The sequence below is a fragment of the Cornus florida genome, unplaced genomic scaffold, assembly GCF_030987335.1.
Source record: "Cornus florida cultivar Cherokee Brave unplaced genomic scaffold, ASM3098733v1 CherokeeBrave_3.0.0_Hap2_Chr11, whole genome shotgun sequence".
Taxonomy (NCBI): domain Eukaryota; kingdom Viridiplantae; phylum Streptophyta; class Magnoliopsida; order Cornales; family Cornaceae; genus Cornus; species Cornus florida.
The window spans coordinates 123,969,318-123,986,616 of record NW_026775581.1 but is presented as its reverse complement, the minus strand read 5'-3'; the positions used below and the strand labels follow the sequence as shown (position 1 = coordinate 123,986,616).

The window sequence follows — 17,299 nt, the reverse complement described above, 5'->3', positions numbered from 1 at the left end:
GGATCAGATTTGTTTGTACTATTAGTCGTACTTATAAAAGTTACAACGTAACGTTAAATTTTGAATGATGATGTAGTGGTTGACTAAAAAAAAAAAATATTATACCAGTAGGGATTGCCCAAAAAAAAAAAACACACACTAGTAGGAAGCATTCTCCCCCGACAAATAAGCATTAGTTCATGTCATCTCTGTTTGAAATTTTATGACTGAAAACATGAGCATAGACCGGGACAGGAAGGTCAACCATTCTGTTTATAAATAATAATTCACATTTTGCAATATACAAAATTGTCCTTATTATTCGAAAATTGTTAATTTGATACCATTTTGTAAATTTTGAGAGAATGTTTATTTGATTTATATTCTCAAATATGAGTTTGTAAATTTTGACTACAAAAATTAAGAATAAAAAAAAAAAAATTGACTATAGATTTAAAGGATGCCATCGGTGGAGGAAAACTTAAAATGGGCTGGATTAGGTAGGAGAGGAGTTTAGAGCATCTCTAACTGTTGTGTGTGTGTGTGTGTCTATATATATATATATATATTTTGTAGATCTGAGGTGTCATATTAGATTTATACAAAAAAATTTAGATTATTTATTTTTAGCTTCAGCTTGTTGTTTTATACTTTTGTGTAAAAATATATCCCAAATAACAACTGTCAGTGTCATACCTGAACCCACATAATTTTACAAACTTACTTAATATATGGTTGATTCCCTAATAGTAAAAGAAAGATGAAGGAGAAAGGAAATATGTTGATATGACTATATAAAATACACAATAATTTTATACATAGGTGATGTGATAGTGTATCTTAACAAATTTTTAGAGATAAACAAAATTACACATCATACTATTCCTATTTTACATAAAAGAGTATTTTAATGGAGATACGCTTATTTTGAATGAAAATTGGTATCTTACCTATCCAATCTTGCCTCGTGTCACCCCTAATTTGAGTTGGTATTATTTCTTTATTTGAACCCTTGCCAAAAACCGAATAAAAAATTTCAAAGAGCCTGGCCTGGGATTTTGAGGCCCAATGTGAGTCCATTGGTGTTTCTGCAATTTACTGGACCAGGGCCAGACGATTGCCAAAACCTTGCTCACCCATGGACCACCTAATTTGGGTGAATTCAAATTTCAAAAACCTAATGTGCTTTTACAGTGGATCTGCAGATGGATTTCAATGCTCTTGCAAAACATTCCACTTCAATTAATTAATTTTTTTTTTTTTAGTATCTCTCCTACCTTCTAAAGTGGATGATGAGGGTTTGAATCTCCAAAGGAGCAAAGTGAGTGTATGTGAGTTCCTTGCCACAAAAAAATAAAAAAAATCTAGTTGGACAGTTGGTCTAAGTGAGATTATAAGTATCGTCTAGTGGATTTCAAATGATATATATTTGTATATAAATTGATTATTAGCATTTTTTTTTCTTAAATTGAACCCCAAAAAAAAAAAAAAGTAATGGATGAAAGAGAAGAACTGATTTTGATTCTCTGAACCAAAATCAAACACTAGCAGCATCAATCACCAACTCTTTTATCTATTTTTAATGTCCAAAGATTAATGTTATAATCTAATTTTTTTCAAAAAAAAGATAAAACAAATGATTCACACACTATCTTTACTGAGAGTCGAATTCATTACCTTCTTAAAAAATATGAGTTTAACACATATAATGAATTTAAATGTGCTCAAATAGGCAGCATATAATGCACGACCCGGACTCCACCTTCCTCGCACTTTCCGTCGTCTTGGCTTTCACTAATAATGACAAAACCTTAACGTAAATTTGATGTAAAAAAAAAGTGGCCCAATTTAACAAGAATAGACACGCAGCTCCATCAAGAGTTTAATAACTGCTACTACCCTTTTTAGTAAAGTTCACTTTGTATATTTTGCATCATGTGTGTATTTATTAAATAGTCAAATATATATCATGTAATATTGTAGCCTATGTACACATTAATCTTTATGATAATTATCATTATATGTTGTATAATTTAATTTAATTTATGTATTTCTCTTCTTCTTTACTTTATTATTTTGTTTAAATTTAATATAAAAAAACTATTACTATATCGATTTTTATTACATCAACTCACATTTTAATGGTTGAATTGATTTCATGATAATATGGTACAATCAATTTAACAAATGAGAGTGTGAGCTTATCGAGAAAGCATAAAAAATGTGGCAAAAATGATCCCACAAGATAATTAATTATCAATGTTATAGACTTTATATTTAATTTAATTCATGTATTTTTTTTATTTAATTTTTTATTTTTTATTTACAATATTGTTCAGATGATAGTGTATTTTTGTAGCATAAAAATTGGCCGTCTCTAACTGCCCAATCTTAACTACCAGTCCACCACACTCTCTATTCTCGCTTAAAACTAAACCAAGCACAATTGAAAGCAGAGGCCAAAGCCATTCTCTTCTTTCTCTCTCTAAAATCTAAAAGCAACCGAATTCCAGAAACATGCCACCTGGCGAAGAACATCAACAATTGCTCCTCAACAGAACAGTCGATCCCGATGAGGATGGTGTTCGAGAAGAAACAGCGTACGATTCGACCGAGAAAATCCACATCATTGGATTCAACGACAAAGAAGAACAACTTGTCGACGAGTTCAAAACGCCTCCGTTTTCGTGGCGGAAGCTCTGGCTCTTCACCGGACCCGGGTTCTTGATGAGCATAGCGTTTCTGGATCCGGGTAATTTGGAGGGCGATCTTCAGGCGGGTGCGGTCGCAGGGTACTCTCTGCTGTGGCTGCTCATGTGGGCCACCGCCATGGGGCTCCTCGTCCAGCTCCTGGCGGCTCGGCTCGGAGTGGCCACTGGCCGCCACTTGGCCGAGCTGTGCCGAGAGGAATACCCTAAATGGGCGAGCTTGGTGTTGTGGGTGATGGCCGAGATGGCTCTGATTGGCGCCGATATTCAGGAAGTCATTGGAAGTGCTATTGCTCTTAAGATTCTCAGTAATGGGGTTTTGCCTCTTTGGGCTGGTGTTGTTATAACCGCTTCTGATTGGTATGGTAATCTCACTCATATCACACTTATTCAACAATTATAGATATAAATACATGTGTTTGTGTGTGTGTCTATATATATATATATATATATGAATTGTTGTTTGTGGTTAATTCTATTGGTGTTTGTGGGATTTTGTGAAGCAATATTAGGTTTTCTTCATGCAGCTCAATTTGTTTAACTATTCTTCTATTGGAATGAATATCTAAAGTTCTAAACCCTTCATTTGATTGAATGGAAAAAACAATGACGAAGCCAAGGCTAATATAGAATTATGCCAAAGCCAAAAATCAAGCTCAAGTTGGAAAGAAAACTGAAATCTTATTATGACAATGAATGTGTAATGTGCTCTTACAATACATGAATGATGTGTAAAGAAATTCTCAAAAACAGTCCAGTTTAACATTGTCTCTAAAAATCACGAAATAGGAGATAAAACCTAATCACTAAAATAAGATACCTACCCAAAATTAGAAAATTCTAAATTCATTTTGACCTCCAACAAAAATTCTGAAAAATTCAACAGTCTTCCTACAACACTAAAAAAATTCACGGTTTTTGAACCTAAACTATAAAATTTGGCTAAAAATTTGACACATAGCACAAGCCAAAGTTAGTTAATATTAATCAGTCATTTCCAGTTGGAAATGGGTACGGGCTAGACGAACTACACCAAAAAATGTGCATACATCACTCCCCTCAACTTTAGAACAACTCGTCCTCGAATTTACTGTTTTTCCTTTTCCAATTAGTTCTTGAGAACAAACAGTGACGAAGTGACAAAATAACCTCATTGTTTACTTCTCTTTGTTGTTCATGTCTTGTAACAGTTTCATCTTTCTTCTTCTTGAGAACTATGGTGTGAGAAAATTAGAAGCGGTTTTCGCTGTCCTCATTGCAACCATGGCACTGTCATTTGCATGGATGTTTGGTGAAACAAAGCCCAATGGCGTAGAACTTCTCCTTGGTGAGAATTTCTTTCTCCTGATGTAGCTGATTTTTACACCATATCTGGCACTTCCATTTTTTGTATTTAAATACTATTAGTTTCTCTGAATCTAAAGTGCTGCCAAATTGGACTCTGTTGTAGGTCTTTTGATTCCAAAACTTAGCTCAAAAACAATTCATCAGGCTGTGGGAGTTGTTGGTTGCATTATTATGCCTCATAATGTTTTCTTGCATTCTGCACTCGTGCAGTCAAGACAGATTGACCGTGGCAAGATTGTCCGAGTCCAGGAAGCCATCAATTACTACTCCATAGAGTCCACCATCGCCATTATATTTTCTTTTATAATTAATCTATTCGTTACAACTGTCTTTGCAAAAGCATTTTATGGTACTAATGTAGCCAATAGCATTGGCCTACTAAATGCAGGGCAGTATCTTCAGGAGAAGTATGGGAAAGGATTGATCCCAATTCTATATATTTGGGGTATTGGGTTATTAGCTGCTGGCCAAAGTAGCACCATCACGGGCACTTATGCTGGGCAGTTTATCATGGGAGGTTTTCTAAACTTGCGGTTGAAAAAATGGCTTAGGGCATTGATAACGAGAAGCTGCGCTATTGTCCCAACTATGATAGTAGCTCTTGTTTTTGATACCTCCGAGGACACGTTAGATGTTCTGAATGAATGGCTTAACGTGCTTCAGTCAATTCAAATACCCTTTGCACTTATTCCTCTTCTTTGTTTGGTGTCCAAGGAGGAGATCATGGGTGTTTTTAAAATTGGCCCTGTACTCAAGGTACATTTTTTTCTCCTTTTGCCTTTTCTGCATCTTGCCCATAGGTCCTTGATGACCAATTGGGCCATTTCTTTTACCACCTGATTGTACAATTACTTAAATTCAATTCATAGTTTTCCACAGATCTGGCGATCCCCAGTATCTTTCGCTACTTAATTTGTACAATCAAAAGTACTGTAATTACAATCATTAACTGAAATAGAAATTTTGAGTGCTTCTGATAGAACTCTATCAATCAACATGTTTTATCTGCTATTTACATATGAATATGCTATCGTATTTAGCCTTGAGTCGTTGACATCATTGTCCCCTAATCTCTTGTGGTATTATATACTTGTTACCATTGGAAATTGTTGAATTTGATTTTTATAATTCGTGAATAGAGGAAATGATGTTTTGTTGGAATCCATTGTGCTTATAACTACCAGTTTAATTCATTTTGAAAGTTCCATGACAATGTTGATATCAACATAATTTGAAAAAACACAAATATTCAAACTAAGTCAATATGTTTTTTGCGTGCATGTGTTTCTCTTCCAGTTTACATTGAGTGATAACATTGCTTGAGTTGTGCCCCCCTTTCCACTAAGATACTCTGTGTCCATTAATGACTTGTATCATATATCTGTGGGAAAGACATTGTTAGTGATAAACATATGTTTGTTTGTCCGTCCTATTCCCTAATAATTCCATTTATAGTGAATCAGAGTGCTAGTACTTGTCCAAAAGTGAATATGTGCCTGATAATTGATGTCAGGCTCTTCAATTGTTGATTTTTACTTGGTTCGGTAAATACCCCAAGCTCTTTTCATTTAGAGTTGTCGTTAATGACATTGAAGAACAGAAGTTGATGAGCTTTACCAAAGTGACTGTCATAGCCACATTTTAATTGAAGCTATAAATCACGGTGAAAACGTGCTGATACTGTGTTCAAGAGAAATGTGGTGATCTTCTTCCAGTGTTCATGCTTGTATTTTTAATCCTTTAGTTGCCATTGTTACGTCACAGGAGTAAGATCTTGTTACCAAATTGTTCCTTGATAAATGATGCCATATTCTTTGTTTTGCTCTTGCAATTTATGATTTCCATAAAGCACAAAGAAAAAGTCAAATCCATGTTTTATATTGCAAGCTTTGCATATTGCTTTGACTGTCTTACTTTTAATTTAGTTAGTAATTGAAGATAAGTGGCTATGAATTCACATTCTTTTTCTTGCTCTTTGTTCATAGATGGCTTCGTGGCTCGTGGCTGCCCTGGTGATTGTAATCAACGGATATCTTTTGCTGCAATTTTTCTCTTCTGAAGGAAGTGGAGTGTTGTTTAGCTCGGTGATATCCACTTTTACAACTGCATATGTTGTGTTTATAATATACCTTGTCTCACGGGGCATTACCTTCTCTAACTGGCTTGGTTTTTTACCAACCAAGAGACTAACGAACACAGGGAATTGAATAATTATTATCCAGCTCGACGGTCAGGCTCAGTATTGGAATGATGCAGTACTTTTTGCTGTTGGATGTTAAATCGTCTTTGTACAGCTAATGATTATTTTTGAAAAGGGATATCCTTAAATTTATGCTGATTCAGGAGGTTAGATACGTATAATAGTCTGAAGCAGTGGCTTATGGTAGTTTTTTCTGTGCCATAAGAAATGAAAAGAAGTAGAATCTTTGTGATAACAATCATCACTTTGAATTGTATATGAAGTACTATAAAGGAAGAATTGAGCAGGCTTCTACATGAACATACTTCCAATACCCTGCAAAAAGTAGAAAGCAATGTATGCATGTGTAATTGTTAAAAACTTGTGTGTTTGCTGTAGAGAACAATATTGTAGTAAATTTGGCAATGTTCCAACTTGATTTGCGCAATACAATGTGACAAGTTCCTGTACTCTCTCTCTCTATGTGTGTGTTACGTCCGCTCAAATTTGTCTGATTCTGGTATGCATTCAGCATATATTTGACGGGATAAAAGCAAGGATGACGACTACAATGATTCAGTATGTATTTGACATGCCGGAATCTGCTTCTAGGCAGATGATGAGAAGAGAGAGAAGCCATAAATTGCCTTACAATATCGATACCTAGGTTGGGTGAATCTATCTTCTGTGTAATTCTGCTCAGTAAATGGTAGCTGAAGAAATACTTTTATCATTATATGCCATTTGATATTTTGAAACAATAGCAGTTTCCCTCAGCATGGCAACAGATGAAATATTTTATTGGTAGATGTGTTTCCATTGCAAGAAATATTTTTCTTTATCTGGAATGAACATTCTCTGATCTACATACTGATATAAATTATGTTGCATCTCCAGTTTGCAGGCTTCCTTGTGAGTTTTTTTCTTTTCTTTTTTTTTTTATAATTATAACAGTAGTAGAGTACTCAAGATAAATTAGAAAAAAACGTTATGCTGTGTTTGTTCTGATAAAATGGAGAATATGGACAAATTTGGAGGGGCAATGAGGGGCTCGTTAATCTATTGCAGTGATTTTGTTTTTTTTCTTCATGTTAAAGGTGGACTGCACTGAGGAAAAAGATAGGAGAGTATCTGTTTGGTTTTGTTAATTGAAAACAATTCTCAATAATTCATAAAACTGATAACAATAAACAATTATTTTGTGAAAATATGCTACATTTTTTTAATTAGTTTTCAAGTAAGTTATTGAAAACATAAATTGAACCAAATTAACTAGCCATTGGTAATTACCCGTATTGCTCTTTGTTTATTTATTTAATAAATATATATATATATATACACACACACACAAAAGAAAGTGAATCACTCACAAACCTTGTTTTCTCTTTACTATATTTTCCAAGGTTAATACTTTCTTTTTCCTTCCATTAATCAACCAAACAAGTTAAGAAATAAACATTATCTTTTCATTTAAAAAACAAAATTTTTCATAATTAATGTAATAGTTTATTTTGTTCGTCCTCTTATTATATTAAAAGACGGCCTTAATACATGCCTCTTATGAGTGTTTATTTATTTATTTTGACAATTTTAATGAGAAAAGGGAAAGGCAAAATAAAATGGATTTATCCCATATTTCTTTCATGCCTAACCAACATTATAAATCAATGGGAAAAAAAAAAAATCAACATTGTAAATAATTTTATTTTTCAAAAATTTATGCAATAAATAAAAGATGTAAGTAGGTGTTAATTAAGAAAGAAAATTTATTTTTCTTTTCCTTCATATTTTTCTCTTGTTTTCCATACCAAGTAAATAGAGAAATAACACTTAATTTTGCATTTCTCCTCCTCCTCTTTTTTATGTATTGTTTTAATTTTATCTTCAATATTAAACACGTTTTTTTTTTTGACATTTAATATCATAAAGAGTGATTAAAAACAAAGTTTTACTTTTCCAGGTGTATTCCATCTTCAAGACTATTATTAAATCATACTTCTTAAAACATGTTACTACACAAATTTAAAACATTCCAATCTTTATTTATACATTTTCAATTATCTTTGTCTTAATCTCAGATGAATGAGGTCGGCCATACGAATTTTCTCTCTCCAAACTTTTCCATTACATTACATGTCAATTTGCCTACTATATTTAACTTTTTAAAATCATTCTTAAAATCAGTCAATAATTTAAATGCATTATCTACAATTTTGATTTATTTTTTCAAATTATAAATTCCATAAGTAACTAATTATTTTATTAAATAATAAAAAAAATATTCAATTGATTTTCAAATAAAAAAGAATAGTACTATTTTAGAGAATAAATCAACAATTTTTGTTGAAAATTAAAATTGACTAAAAATATTCAATAAATTATAAATACATAACTATAAAGTATAAACTATTATGAATACCCTATAAACGAATAAGACTTAATAATACTAACCGCCTTGAAAAAAAAAAAAGATTAATATGTGATTTTCTTAACATTATATAGATTTTGGCAAATAACCGTGAAAGGGGTTTCTTTAGAAAACCTAAGGCTATGTTTGGTACGGTGGGTTTGAAGGGAAAAAATAACATTAGTTATGAGGGAAAGGGAAGAGAAGTGAAGGATGATTTTAATTTGTGTTTGGTTGATTAATGAAAAAAAAAAAAAAAAAAAAGGAGATAATAATAATCATGTTTGGGAAAAGAAAGAGAATTATTCTAATAAATTAACTATTATACCTTTTTTATATTTTAAAAGATAAATATTTATATTTATATATTTATATTGTCTCCTAGCATGCCGACAAGAAAAGAAAAAAAAAAAAATTAGGGCAAATCATGTTAGCCTCCCCAATTTCGCCTCCATCTCTATTCTCGTTCTCAACTCTGAACTTGCCCCTCTCTCTCTCTCTCTCTCTCTCTCTCTGTGTGTACTATAAGAATCAGAAGTTCAAAACCCATATATTTCAATTTATCTATCTGTCTGCAACAATCAAAAGTTCAAAACCCGTATCGGTATATCATTTTAGATTGTTCAGAAAATCAAAACCCATATCTTTCAATTTCCGTCGCCATTGTTCCAGTTCGGGGTCGCTGTTCGCATGCTTCAGTCGCTGGCCCATCGTCTCTCACTCTCTCTGCAACTACTAACTTGTATGTATATGTAATATTGAGGACAAATTTGGCATCACAAATAATATATCAACCCTCTCCTTCACTTTGCTTCATTTTTCCTCCCATTTTTGGGAGGATAAGAAAACTATTGTATAAACCTATAGATAACCCTCCAAAGTCTTCCCTCTCCATCACCTTCCCTTCCACCCATTTTAGCCAAACACAAATTTTTAATCACCCTCCATCACCTTCTCTTCCCTTTCCTCCCTTTTCCATTTCACCAAACTAATCCTAAGGCTTTGTTTGGATACCGAGGAGAGAAAAGAAAAAAAAGGATTAGAAGAGAAAAGAAAAGAAACGAAAAGAAAGGAAATAATAGCTATAATTTATATTTATATTTGGATAGATAGGAGAGAAAATAAAGGAAAGCTTGTTTGGATAAAACAGAGGAAAGAAAAGAGAGAAGATGATAATAATCAAACTATTATATTACCCTTTTGTAAATTGGTGTTAACATTATAATAATCTAATTCTGGATCAGTCCCCAATCATTGCACATATAACCTATTTCAAATTTACTTATCAAAAGATAATACTGTATTAACCCATGGAGTAGTGTCAAGCCCTTTGCAATGTCATCTAATACACTTTTATTTGTGAGAACAAGCAACAAGATAATGAAAATCAATGGAAAGTGCAATAAATCACTGTTTATATTCTTATTTATCTGTTTCTTTGTTTATGTCACTTTCTTTTTCTTTTTCTAAATCCATGATCAAACAGCATTCAGTATCAGGTCCATATGTGACAACAGTAACATGAAACTTTAGTTGCATTGTTAGTTGAAGGTAAACAATTAGGTTAGTCAAATCCACAAAATTTGTAGAACTAAATCAAAAAAGCCTGCCGACAGGTAGAAGATCAGTAACTAATTTTGCTCTCAGTTACTGATGACGGGGTAAAAGCAAATGTTGAAATCTAATTTGGAAGGCTAATTTTGTCTTTTGCTTGCTTTCTCTTCCTTTCTTCATAAATCTTCTCAATTTTGAGGGAATTTGATTTTACTGTTTTAGAGGGATATCTATTTCTTTAAATCATTTCTTTTCCCTTCTATTCTCTCCATCCAAACACACTTAACACTGTCCTTCCCTTTCTTTTCTCTCCAAATCCCTCCATCCAACCGAGGCCTAAACCAAAAGCTTTGATTTACATCTTCTACACATTAGTTTCAGAGCTTATCGCATCCGATGACCAATCGTCACTTTACTTGGATCCGTCCTCTCTCACCGGAGATATGAATTCCTTCTTAGAATAGTGTCCGAAATCTATTTCTCTTCATCACACCTCCGTCTCGTGAACGTTTTTTCGCACTTTTTTCAGGTACGTCATATTTTTATTTTTTCCTTTATATATCTTCACACACAGACACACACACACACACAAAAAATAATTTTTTCGTATACATATATATCAAATATATACATATCCTTGGTTCCCTTCTTTTGCTATTGTTTAGGGTTTCATCTTTCTTTGCTAGTTTTGTATTATTTTGTTATTTGATATTTCTTTTTGGTTGTTGCTCCGCAAAGAAATGTTTCGCTTGATTTTTTAATTTTCTAATTGTTGGTGATTAGAAGTTAGAACGGTTTAAGTGATTGCTCAGTTATTTTTATTTTGGGTAAGTGACTGCTTCAAAATTCATCACTTTAAAAACATAAATACTTTGAGGGTTACCATTTGTTGAGGATGGATTCTGCGCAACCCGGATATGATCTGATCCAATCCGACTTCCTGAACAGAGAGAAGAAAAAGTGATCCTACAAACACCAGTGTGTTACCGGTGGAGTAGGCTCCGACGAACAAGTCAGTGGGCGGAGTAATCTCTTCAAAGAAATCAAGAAATTGAGTTAGGGTTTATTGCGTACCTCCAAACGTTGATTACCCCGCCTTTTTTATAGGGCTTAGGTTAAGATATCACGTAGAATTACCTTATTGTAATCGGTAGACTTAATCCTCATCGTAATCTTTAATCCTTATCACAATCTTTAATCCTTATCGTAATCTGTAAAGCCTATCTCAATCTGTAATCCTTATCGTAATCTACAGAGCCTATCTCAATAGTGCGTTAATTTAGCAATCTTCCCTTAATTATGGATATTTAAATTATACATCCATCAGTTGCCCCCCGTTTCGGAGGATTGCTTGTCAAACCACCGGAACGTTAATTCCAAAATATCACACAATAATATATAATTAGAATTGTAGAGCCTTGTCTATTAGCTTGACTTATATTGTCATTTCGCGAATACAGTCGGGGGTCATAGTATCACATTGGCAGCTCGTATATGTGGCAAGCTCGTATATTTGTCGTATATTGGCAAGCTTGTATATTTGTCGTAGTGCCACATTGGCAGCTCGTATATGTGGCAAGCTGCCATGCTGGTAGTCTACCGTTATGTGGTAAGCTGCCATGCCATGCTGCCGTGGCAAGCTGTCCTGTTGGCATGCTGCCGTTATTTGGCAAGTTGCTCTGCTGGTATGCTACCTTTATTTGGCAAGCATGCTGTTTTTATTTGGCAAGCTGCCCTGCTGGCATGCTGCCTTTATTTGGCAAGCTGTCATGCTGGTATGCTGTCGTTATTTGGCAAGCTGCCTTGCTGGCATGCTGCCTTTATATGGCAGACATGCTGCTTTTATTTGGCAAGCTGCCCTGCTACCTTTATTTGGCAAGCTGTTATGCTAGCATGCTGCCGTTATTTGGCAAACTGCCCTGCTGGCATGCTGCCTTTATTTGGTAAGCTGTCTTGCTGGCATGCTGCCTTTATTTGGCAGGCATGCTGCTTTTATTTGGCAAGCTGCCCTGTTACCTTTATTTGGCAAGCTGTTATGCTAGCATGCTGCCGTTATTTGGCAAGCTGCCCCGCCAGCATGTTGCCGTTATTTGGCAAGCTGCCCTGCTGATATGCTGCCTTTATTTCGCAAGCTGCCCTGTTGGCATGCTGCCGTTATTTTATACTTGATTTTATTGACATCTTTAGTCGGCTCGTCCCTTTAATAAGGAAAGTAGATTAAGACGACTTTCACACAGCTCGTAATAAGGTAAGTAAATGAATACGGGCTTCACTCAGCTCACCCTTTAACAAGGGAAGTAGATGTATACGAGTTTCACTCAGCTCACCCTTTAACAAGGGAAGTAGATGTATACGAGCTTCACTCAGCTCACCCTTTAACAGGGGAAGTAGATGTATACGAGCTTCACTCAGCTCACCCTTTAACAAGGGAAGTAGATTACTATGAGTTTCACCCAGCTCACCCTTTAACAAGGGAAGTAGATTACTATGAGCTTCACCCAGCTCACCCTTTAACAAGTGAAGTAGATTATTATGAGCTTCACCCAGCTCGCCCTTTAACAAGGAAAAGAGATTATTATGAGCTTCACCCAGCTCGCCCTTTAACAAGGAAATGAGATTATTATGAGCTTCACCCAACTCGCCTGATAATATTTCTTTAGATGCTCAACATTCCATGGGTGAGGCAGTGGCTTTCCCTTTAAGTCCTCCAACCAGTATGTTCCTGGTCGCTGACATCGCGTAACTTTGTATGGTCCTTCCCATTTGGGACCTAATTTCCCTATGGTTGAATCCTTAGTTGCCTGAGTAACTTTGCGGAGTACTAAATCTCCTACTGAGAACCTCCTAGGCTTGACTCGAGCATTGTAATACTTGGAAACCTTCTGTTGATAGGCAGCCATCCTAATCTGGGCTAGGTCTCTCATTTCTTCGATTAGGTCCAAGCTTATTTCCAACTCCCTTTCGTTCTGCTTGGGCTCGTAGTGCTCCGTCCTAAAACTTGTTAGGCCAATCTCTACAGGTATTACGGCCTCACTTCCAAACGCTAAAAGAAAAGGGGTTTCCCTTGTAGGAGTCCTTGCAGTAGTACGGTAAGCCCACAGTACACTCGGCAGCTGCTCAGGCCACAATCCCTTTGCAGCATCAAGTCGAGTCTTGATCATTTGAAGGATTGTTCTGTTAGTGACTTCGGCCTGTCCATTCGCCTGGGGATGTCCTGGCGATGAGAAATGAATTTGAATCCCGAGCTCGGAACAAAATTTTTTGAAGTCAGAATTATCGAACTGTTTTGCATTGTCTCTGACAATCACTCTCTAGGATTCCCAAATCTGCAAACTATTGATTTCCATACGAACTTCCTTATATTGTTCTCTGTGATTTTGGCCAGAGGCTTAGCTTCTACCCATTTAGTGAAGTAATCAACCATAACAATTGCATACTTAGTCTGCCTTTTGCCTTTGACGAGAGGGCCAATCAAGTCCATTCCCCATTGAGCAAATGGCCATGGTCCTGACATGGGAGTCATCTCCTCTGACGGTTGTCTCGGGATGTTGGCAAATCGTTGACATTTGTCGCACTTTTTAACGAAGTCAAGTGCATCTTTCTGCATGGTGGGCCAATAGTATCCTTGTCGGATGGCCTTGTTAGCAGGTGACTTACCCCCAGCATGGTTTCCACAAACTCCTAGGTGGATCTCCCTTAAAATGTAATCAGCTTCCTCGCTAGAAACGCATCATAAATACGGCATGGAGAAGCTTCTCTTGTAGAGCACCCCTTTGATAAGCGTATACCTAGCTGCCCGCATCTTGACCTTTCGAGCTTCTACTCGGTCTGTTGGTAGCACTTCATCCTTGATATATCTGATAATAGGATCTGCCCATTCCACACTCAATATCGCTTGTTGCACTTCAATTTGTCTCTCTTGAGATATAGATGGTTCGTCCAAATATTCCAGTGGTATATTCTTATTGATCTCAGGTTCTAATGCAGTAGCTAGCCGGGCTAAAGCGTCTGCTTTCCCATTCTCTTCTCGTGGTATTTGATAAATTGAGAATCTTTGGAAGTGATTCTTTAATTCCTTCACCTTTTGTAGGTAACTCTTTATCTTCTCGTCTCGTGCCTCATATTCCGCTTGAACTTGTCCAGCGACCAGCTGGAAGTCGGTGTACACCTTTAATTGCTCAACCCCTAGGGCATTTGCCACTTTTAATCCTGCTATCAAGGCTTCGTACTCTGTTTCGTTGTTGGTTGCTTTGAAACTAAACCGAAGTGCATACTGTATACTTTCTCCCTCTGGGGAGACAAGAACAAGCCCCGCTCCGCTAGCCTGAACATTAGATGACCCATCCACGAACAAGTCCCAGACTACTTCTGGGCCCATCTGCTCACTTAAACCTGGTTCTGTCGAAAATTGGGGTTGTTTCTCCTCTTCTGGAGGGGTAACTCAGCTAAGAAATCAGCCAACACCTGAGCCTTTACTGCTGTTCTTGGCTTATACTGAATGTCGAACTCCCCTAACTCTATTGACCACTTCATCAGTCGACCAGAGCTTTCTGGCTTGTGTAGGACCTGTCGAAGGGGTTGATCTGTTAGGACCACAATCGTATGCGCTTGAAAGTATGGTCTCAGTTTCCTGGCGGATACAATTAAAGCAAAGGCCAACTGTTCCATCCTTGGATATCTTTCCTCCACACCCCTAAGTGCTTTGCTCACGAAGTATACTGGCCTTTGGACCTCTTCATCTTCTCGTATCAAAGCTGAACTGATAGCTGTCGTGGAAACTGCAAGGTATATGTATAGTTCCTCTCCCGGTATGGTTCGAGACAGTAGTAGGGGAGAACTAAGGTATTGCTTTAGTTCTTTGAATGCCTGCTCACACTCTGGGGTCTATTCAAAAGCCTTCCTTAGCACACGAAAGAAAAGTAGACACCTGTCAGTTGACCGAGAGATTAGCCTACTCAAGGCAGCAATCTTCCCTGTTAGTCATTGTAGATCCTTGGTTGATCTTGGCGATCTCATGTCAATGACTGCTCGGATCTTCTCTGGATTGGCCTCAATTCCTCTTCTGCTTACCATATATCCCAAGAACTTTCCTGAGGAAACCCCAAAGGCACACTTGCTGGGGTTGAGTTTCATCTTATGCCTACGTACCTCGAAGGTCTCCTGCAGGTCAGTCAAATGGTCTTCAGCTTTTAAGCTTTTTACCAACATGTCATCAACATATACCTCTATGTTTCTACCAATTTGACGCTTAAACATTGCATTCACTAGCCTCTAATATGTTGCACCAGTGTTCTTGAGCCCAAACGGCATTACTTTGTAACAGTACAAACCTCTATCAGTGATGAAGGCCGTTTTTTCTCTATCTGAGGTGTACATAGATATCTGGTTGTATCCAGAATATGCATCCATGAAACTTAATAGTTCGTGTCCAATCGTTCCTTCAACGAGCATATCGATTCTTGGGAGAGAAAAGCTGTCCTTCAGGCAAGCCTTGTTAAGGTCGGTGAAATCCACACATAGCCTCCACTTTCCATTTGCCTTCTTCACTAGGACCACATTTGCCAACCAGTCAGGATAGTACACCTCTTGAATAAAGTCGGCTTTTAAGAGCTTTTCCGCCTCTTCTGATATAGCCTGATTCCTTTCTGGAGTAAAAGTCCTCCTCTTTTGTTTGACAGGTTTGAAGTTAGGATTTACATTTAGGCGGTGCTCCATGATAGTGGGGTCTATACCCGGCATGTCTTCATGTACCCATGCAAATACGTCTCGATTTTTCCTGAGGAATTGAGTAAGTTCATTTTTTATACCTGGGGGGAGTAAAGACCCTATACTCACTTTTTTCTCGGGCTCACCATTACCAAGGATGACCTCTTCTAGGTCCTCTGTAGGTTCCGCTCTATGAAAGTCTGGTCTATCTTTCCCTTCCAGCCCTTCAATCGTAAATACCTCTTGCGATTTTGTTTTTCTGAGAGGGGCGACATAACATTCGCGAGCTATTATTTGGTCCCCTCTTAGCTCTCCCATACCATATTCAGTTAGGAAATGCATGGTAAGTGGACGTGATTGCTTTCATGGCATTCAATGTTGTCCTCCCCAGGATAATATTATATGATGATGGGCAGTCCACCACTACAAAGTCCACCATTACAGTGACCTACTTTGGATTGGCTCCTGCAATAACTGGAAGGGTAACTGCCCCCAGTGGATATACTTTGTTGCCTGAAAATCCCACCAGTAGTGACTTCATGGGTCGGAGCTTCTCTCGGCCAATTTTCAATTTATCGTACGCCCTAAGAAATAGTATGTCAGCTGAGCTACCATTGTCTATCAGTATTCGTCGAACAGTGAAATTAGCAACGACCATGGAAACTACCAGAGGGTCATCATGGGGCTGGTGAATTCCCTTGTCATCTTCTTCAGAAAAGGTTATGACCGGCTCCTCAACTCGAGGTAATTTTGTTGGAGGACTTGTCATTCCAACTTCATTCACCTCTGAAAAACTCCGAATTCTCCTAGCATGAGCCCTCCGAGCCGAACTTGTCTCACCACCACCAGCGAAGCCACCCGATATAACTTTAATCTCACCTATTGGTTGGTGTTGAGGAGGGCGATCATCTCGGCCTTCCCGGGCTGGGTTGGAGCCTCCTTTTCCATTTCTAGTTGTGAATTTGCGTAAATGACCTTTACGAACAAGGTTCTCGATCTGGTTTTTGAGGTCGAAACAATCTTCTGTGTTATGTCCATGATCCCGGTGAAACCTACAGTATTTATTTCGAGACCTCTTTGTTGGATCAGCTTTTAGCTTTGGCGGCCATTTTAATGATGCGTCATCTTGAATCTGCAGAAAGACTTGCTCTACAGATGTATTTAGGGGGGTATAGTTATTATACCTGCCTGGGCTTACTGGGCGGCAAGACGATCTGTTAGCCTGGTTGTATTCCGTTCAGGAGACCGATGGTGATGGCTCCTCTGTTGATCCCCTATTTGACTAAGCTCAACGTCGTTGTTAACCCTATGGGAGTCATTGTTGGGTACTTCACTGTTTCTCTCCTCGTTGGGGGCGGCTAAGCGTTGCAGAATTATTGCATTTTGCTGGACTAACTGGTTCACCAGTTGTTCCAACGC

At 37.0% G+C, this 17,299-nt stretch overlaps 1 protein-coding gene across 1 annotated transcript; it reads left to right on the top strand.

The window, feature by feature from the left end:
* Positions 1-2,376: 2,376 nt before the first annotated feature.
* LOC132282826 (metal transporter Nramp3.2) lies at positions 2,377-6,683 on the top strand. Its single transcript, XM_059784629.1, has 4 exons — positions 2,377-3,047; positions 3,878-4,014; positions 4,138-4,790; positions 6,020-6,683. The coding sequence occupies exons 1-4, from the start codon at positions 2,497-2,499 to the stop codon at positions 6,239-6,241; spliced, it is 1,563 nt and encodes a 520-aa protein (XP_059640612.1). The 5' UTR covers positions 2,377-2,496; the 3' UTR covers positions 6,242-6,683.
* Positions 6,684-17,299: the final 10,616 nt, after the last annotated feature.

Excerpts from the sequence above, each read along its gene's own strand:
- LOC132282826 (XM_059784629.1), top strand. The coding sequence starts at position 2,497 with ATGCCACCTGGCGAAGAACATCAACAATTGCTCCTCAACAGAACAGTC. Across the intron at positions 3,048-3,877 it reads GTTATAACCGCTTCTGATTG|TTTCATCTTTCTTCTTCTTG; the intron begins GTATGGTAATCT and ends GTCTTGTAACAG. Across the intron at positions 4,015-4,137 it reads TGGCGTAGAACTTCTCCTTG|GTCTTTTGATTCCAAAACTT; the intron begins GTGAGAATTTCT and ends ACTCTGTTGTAG.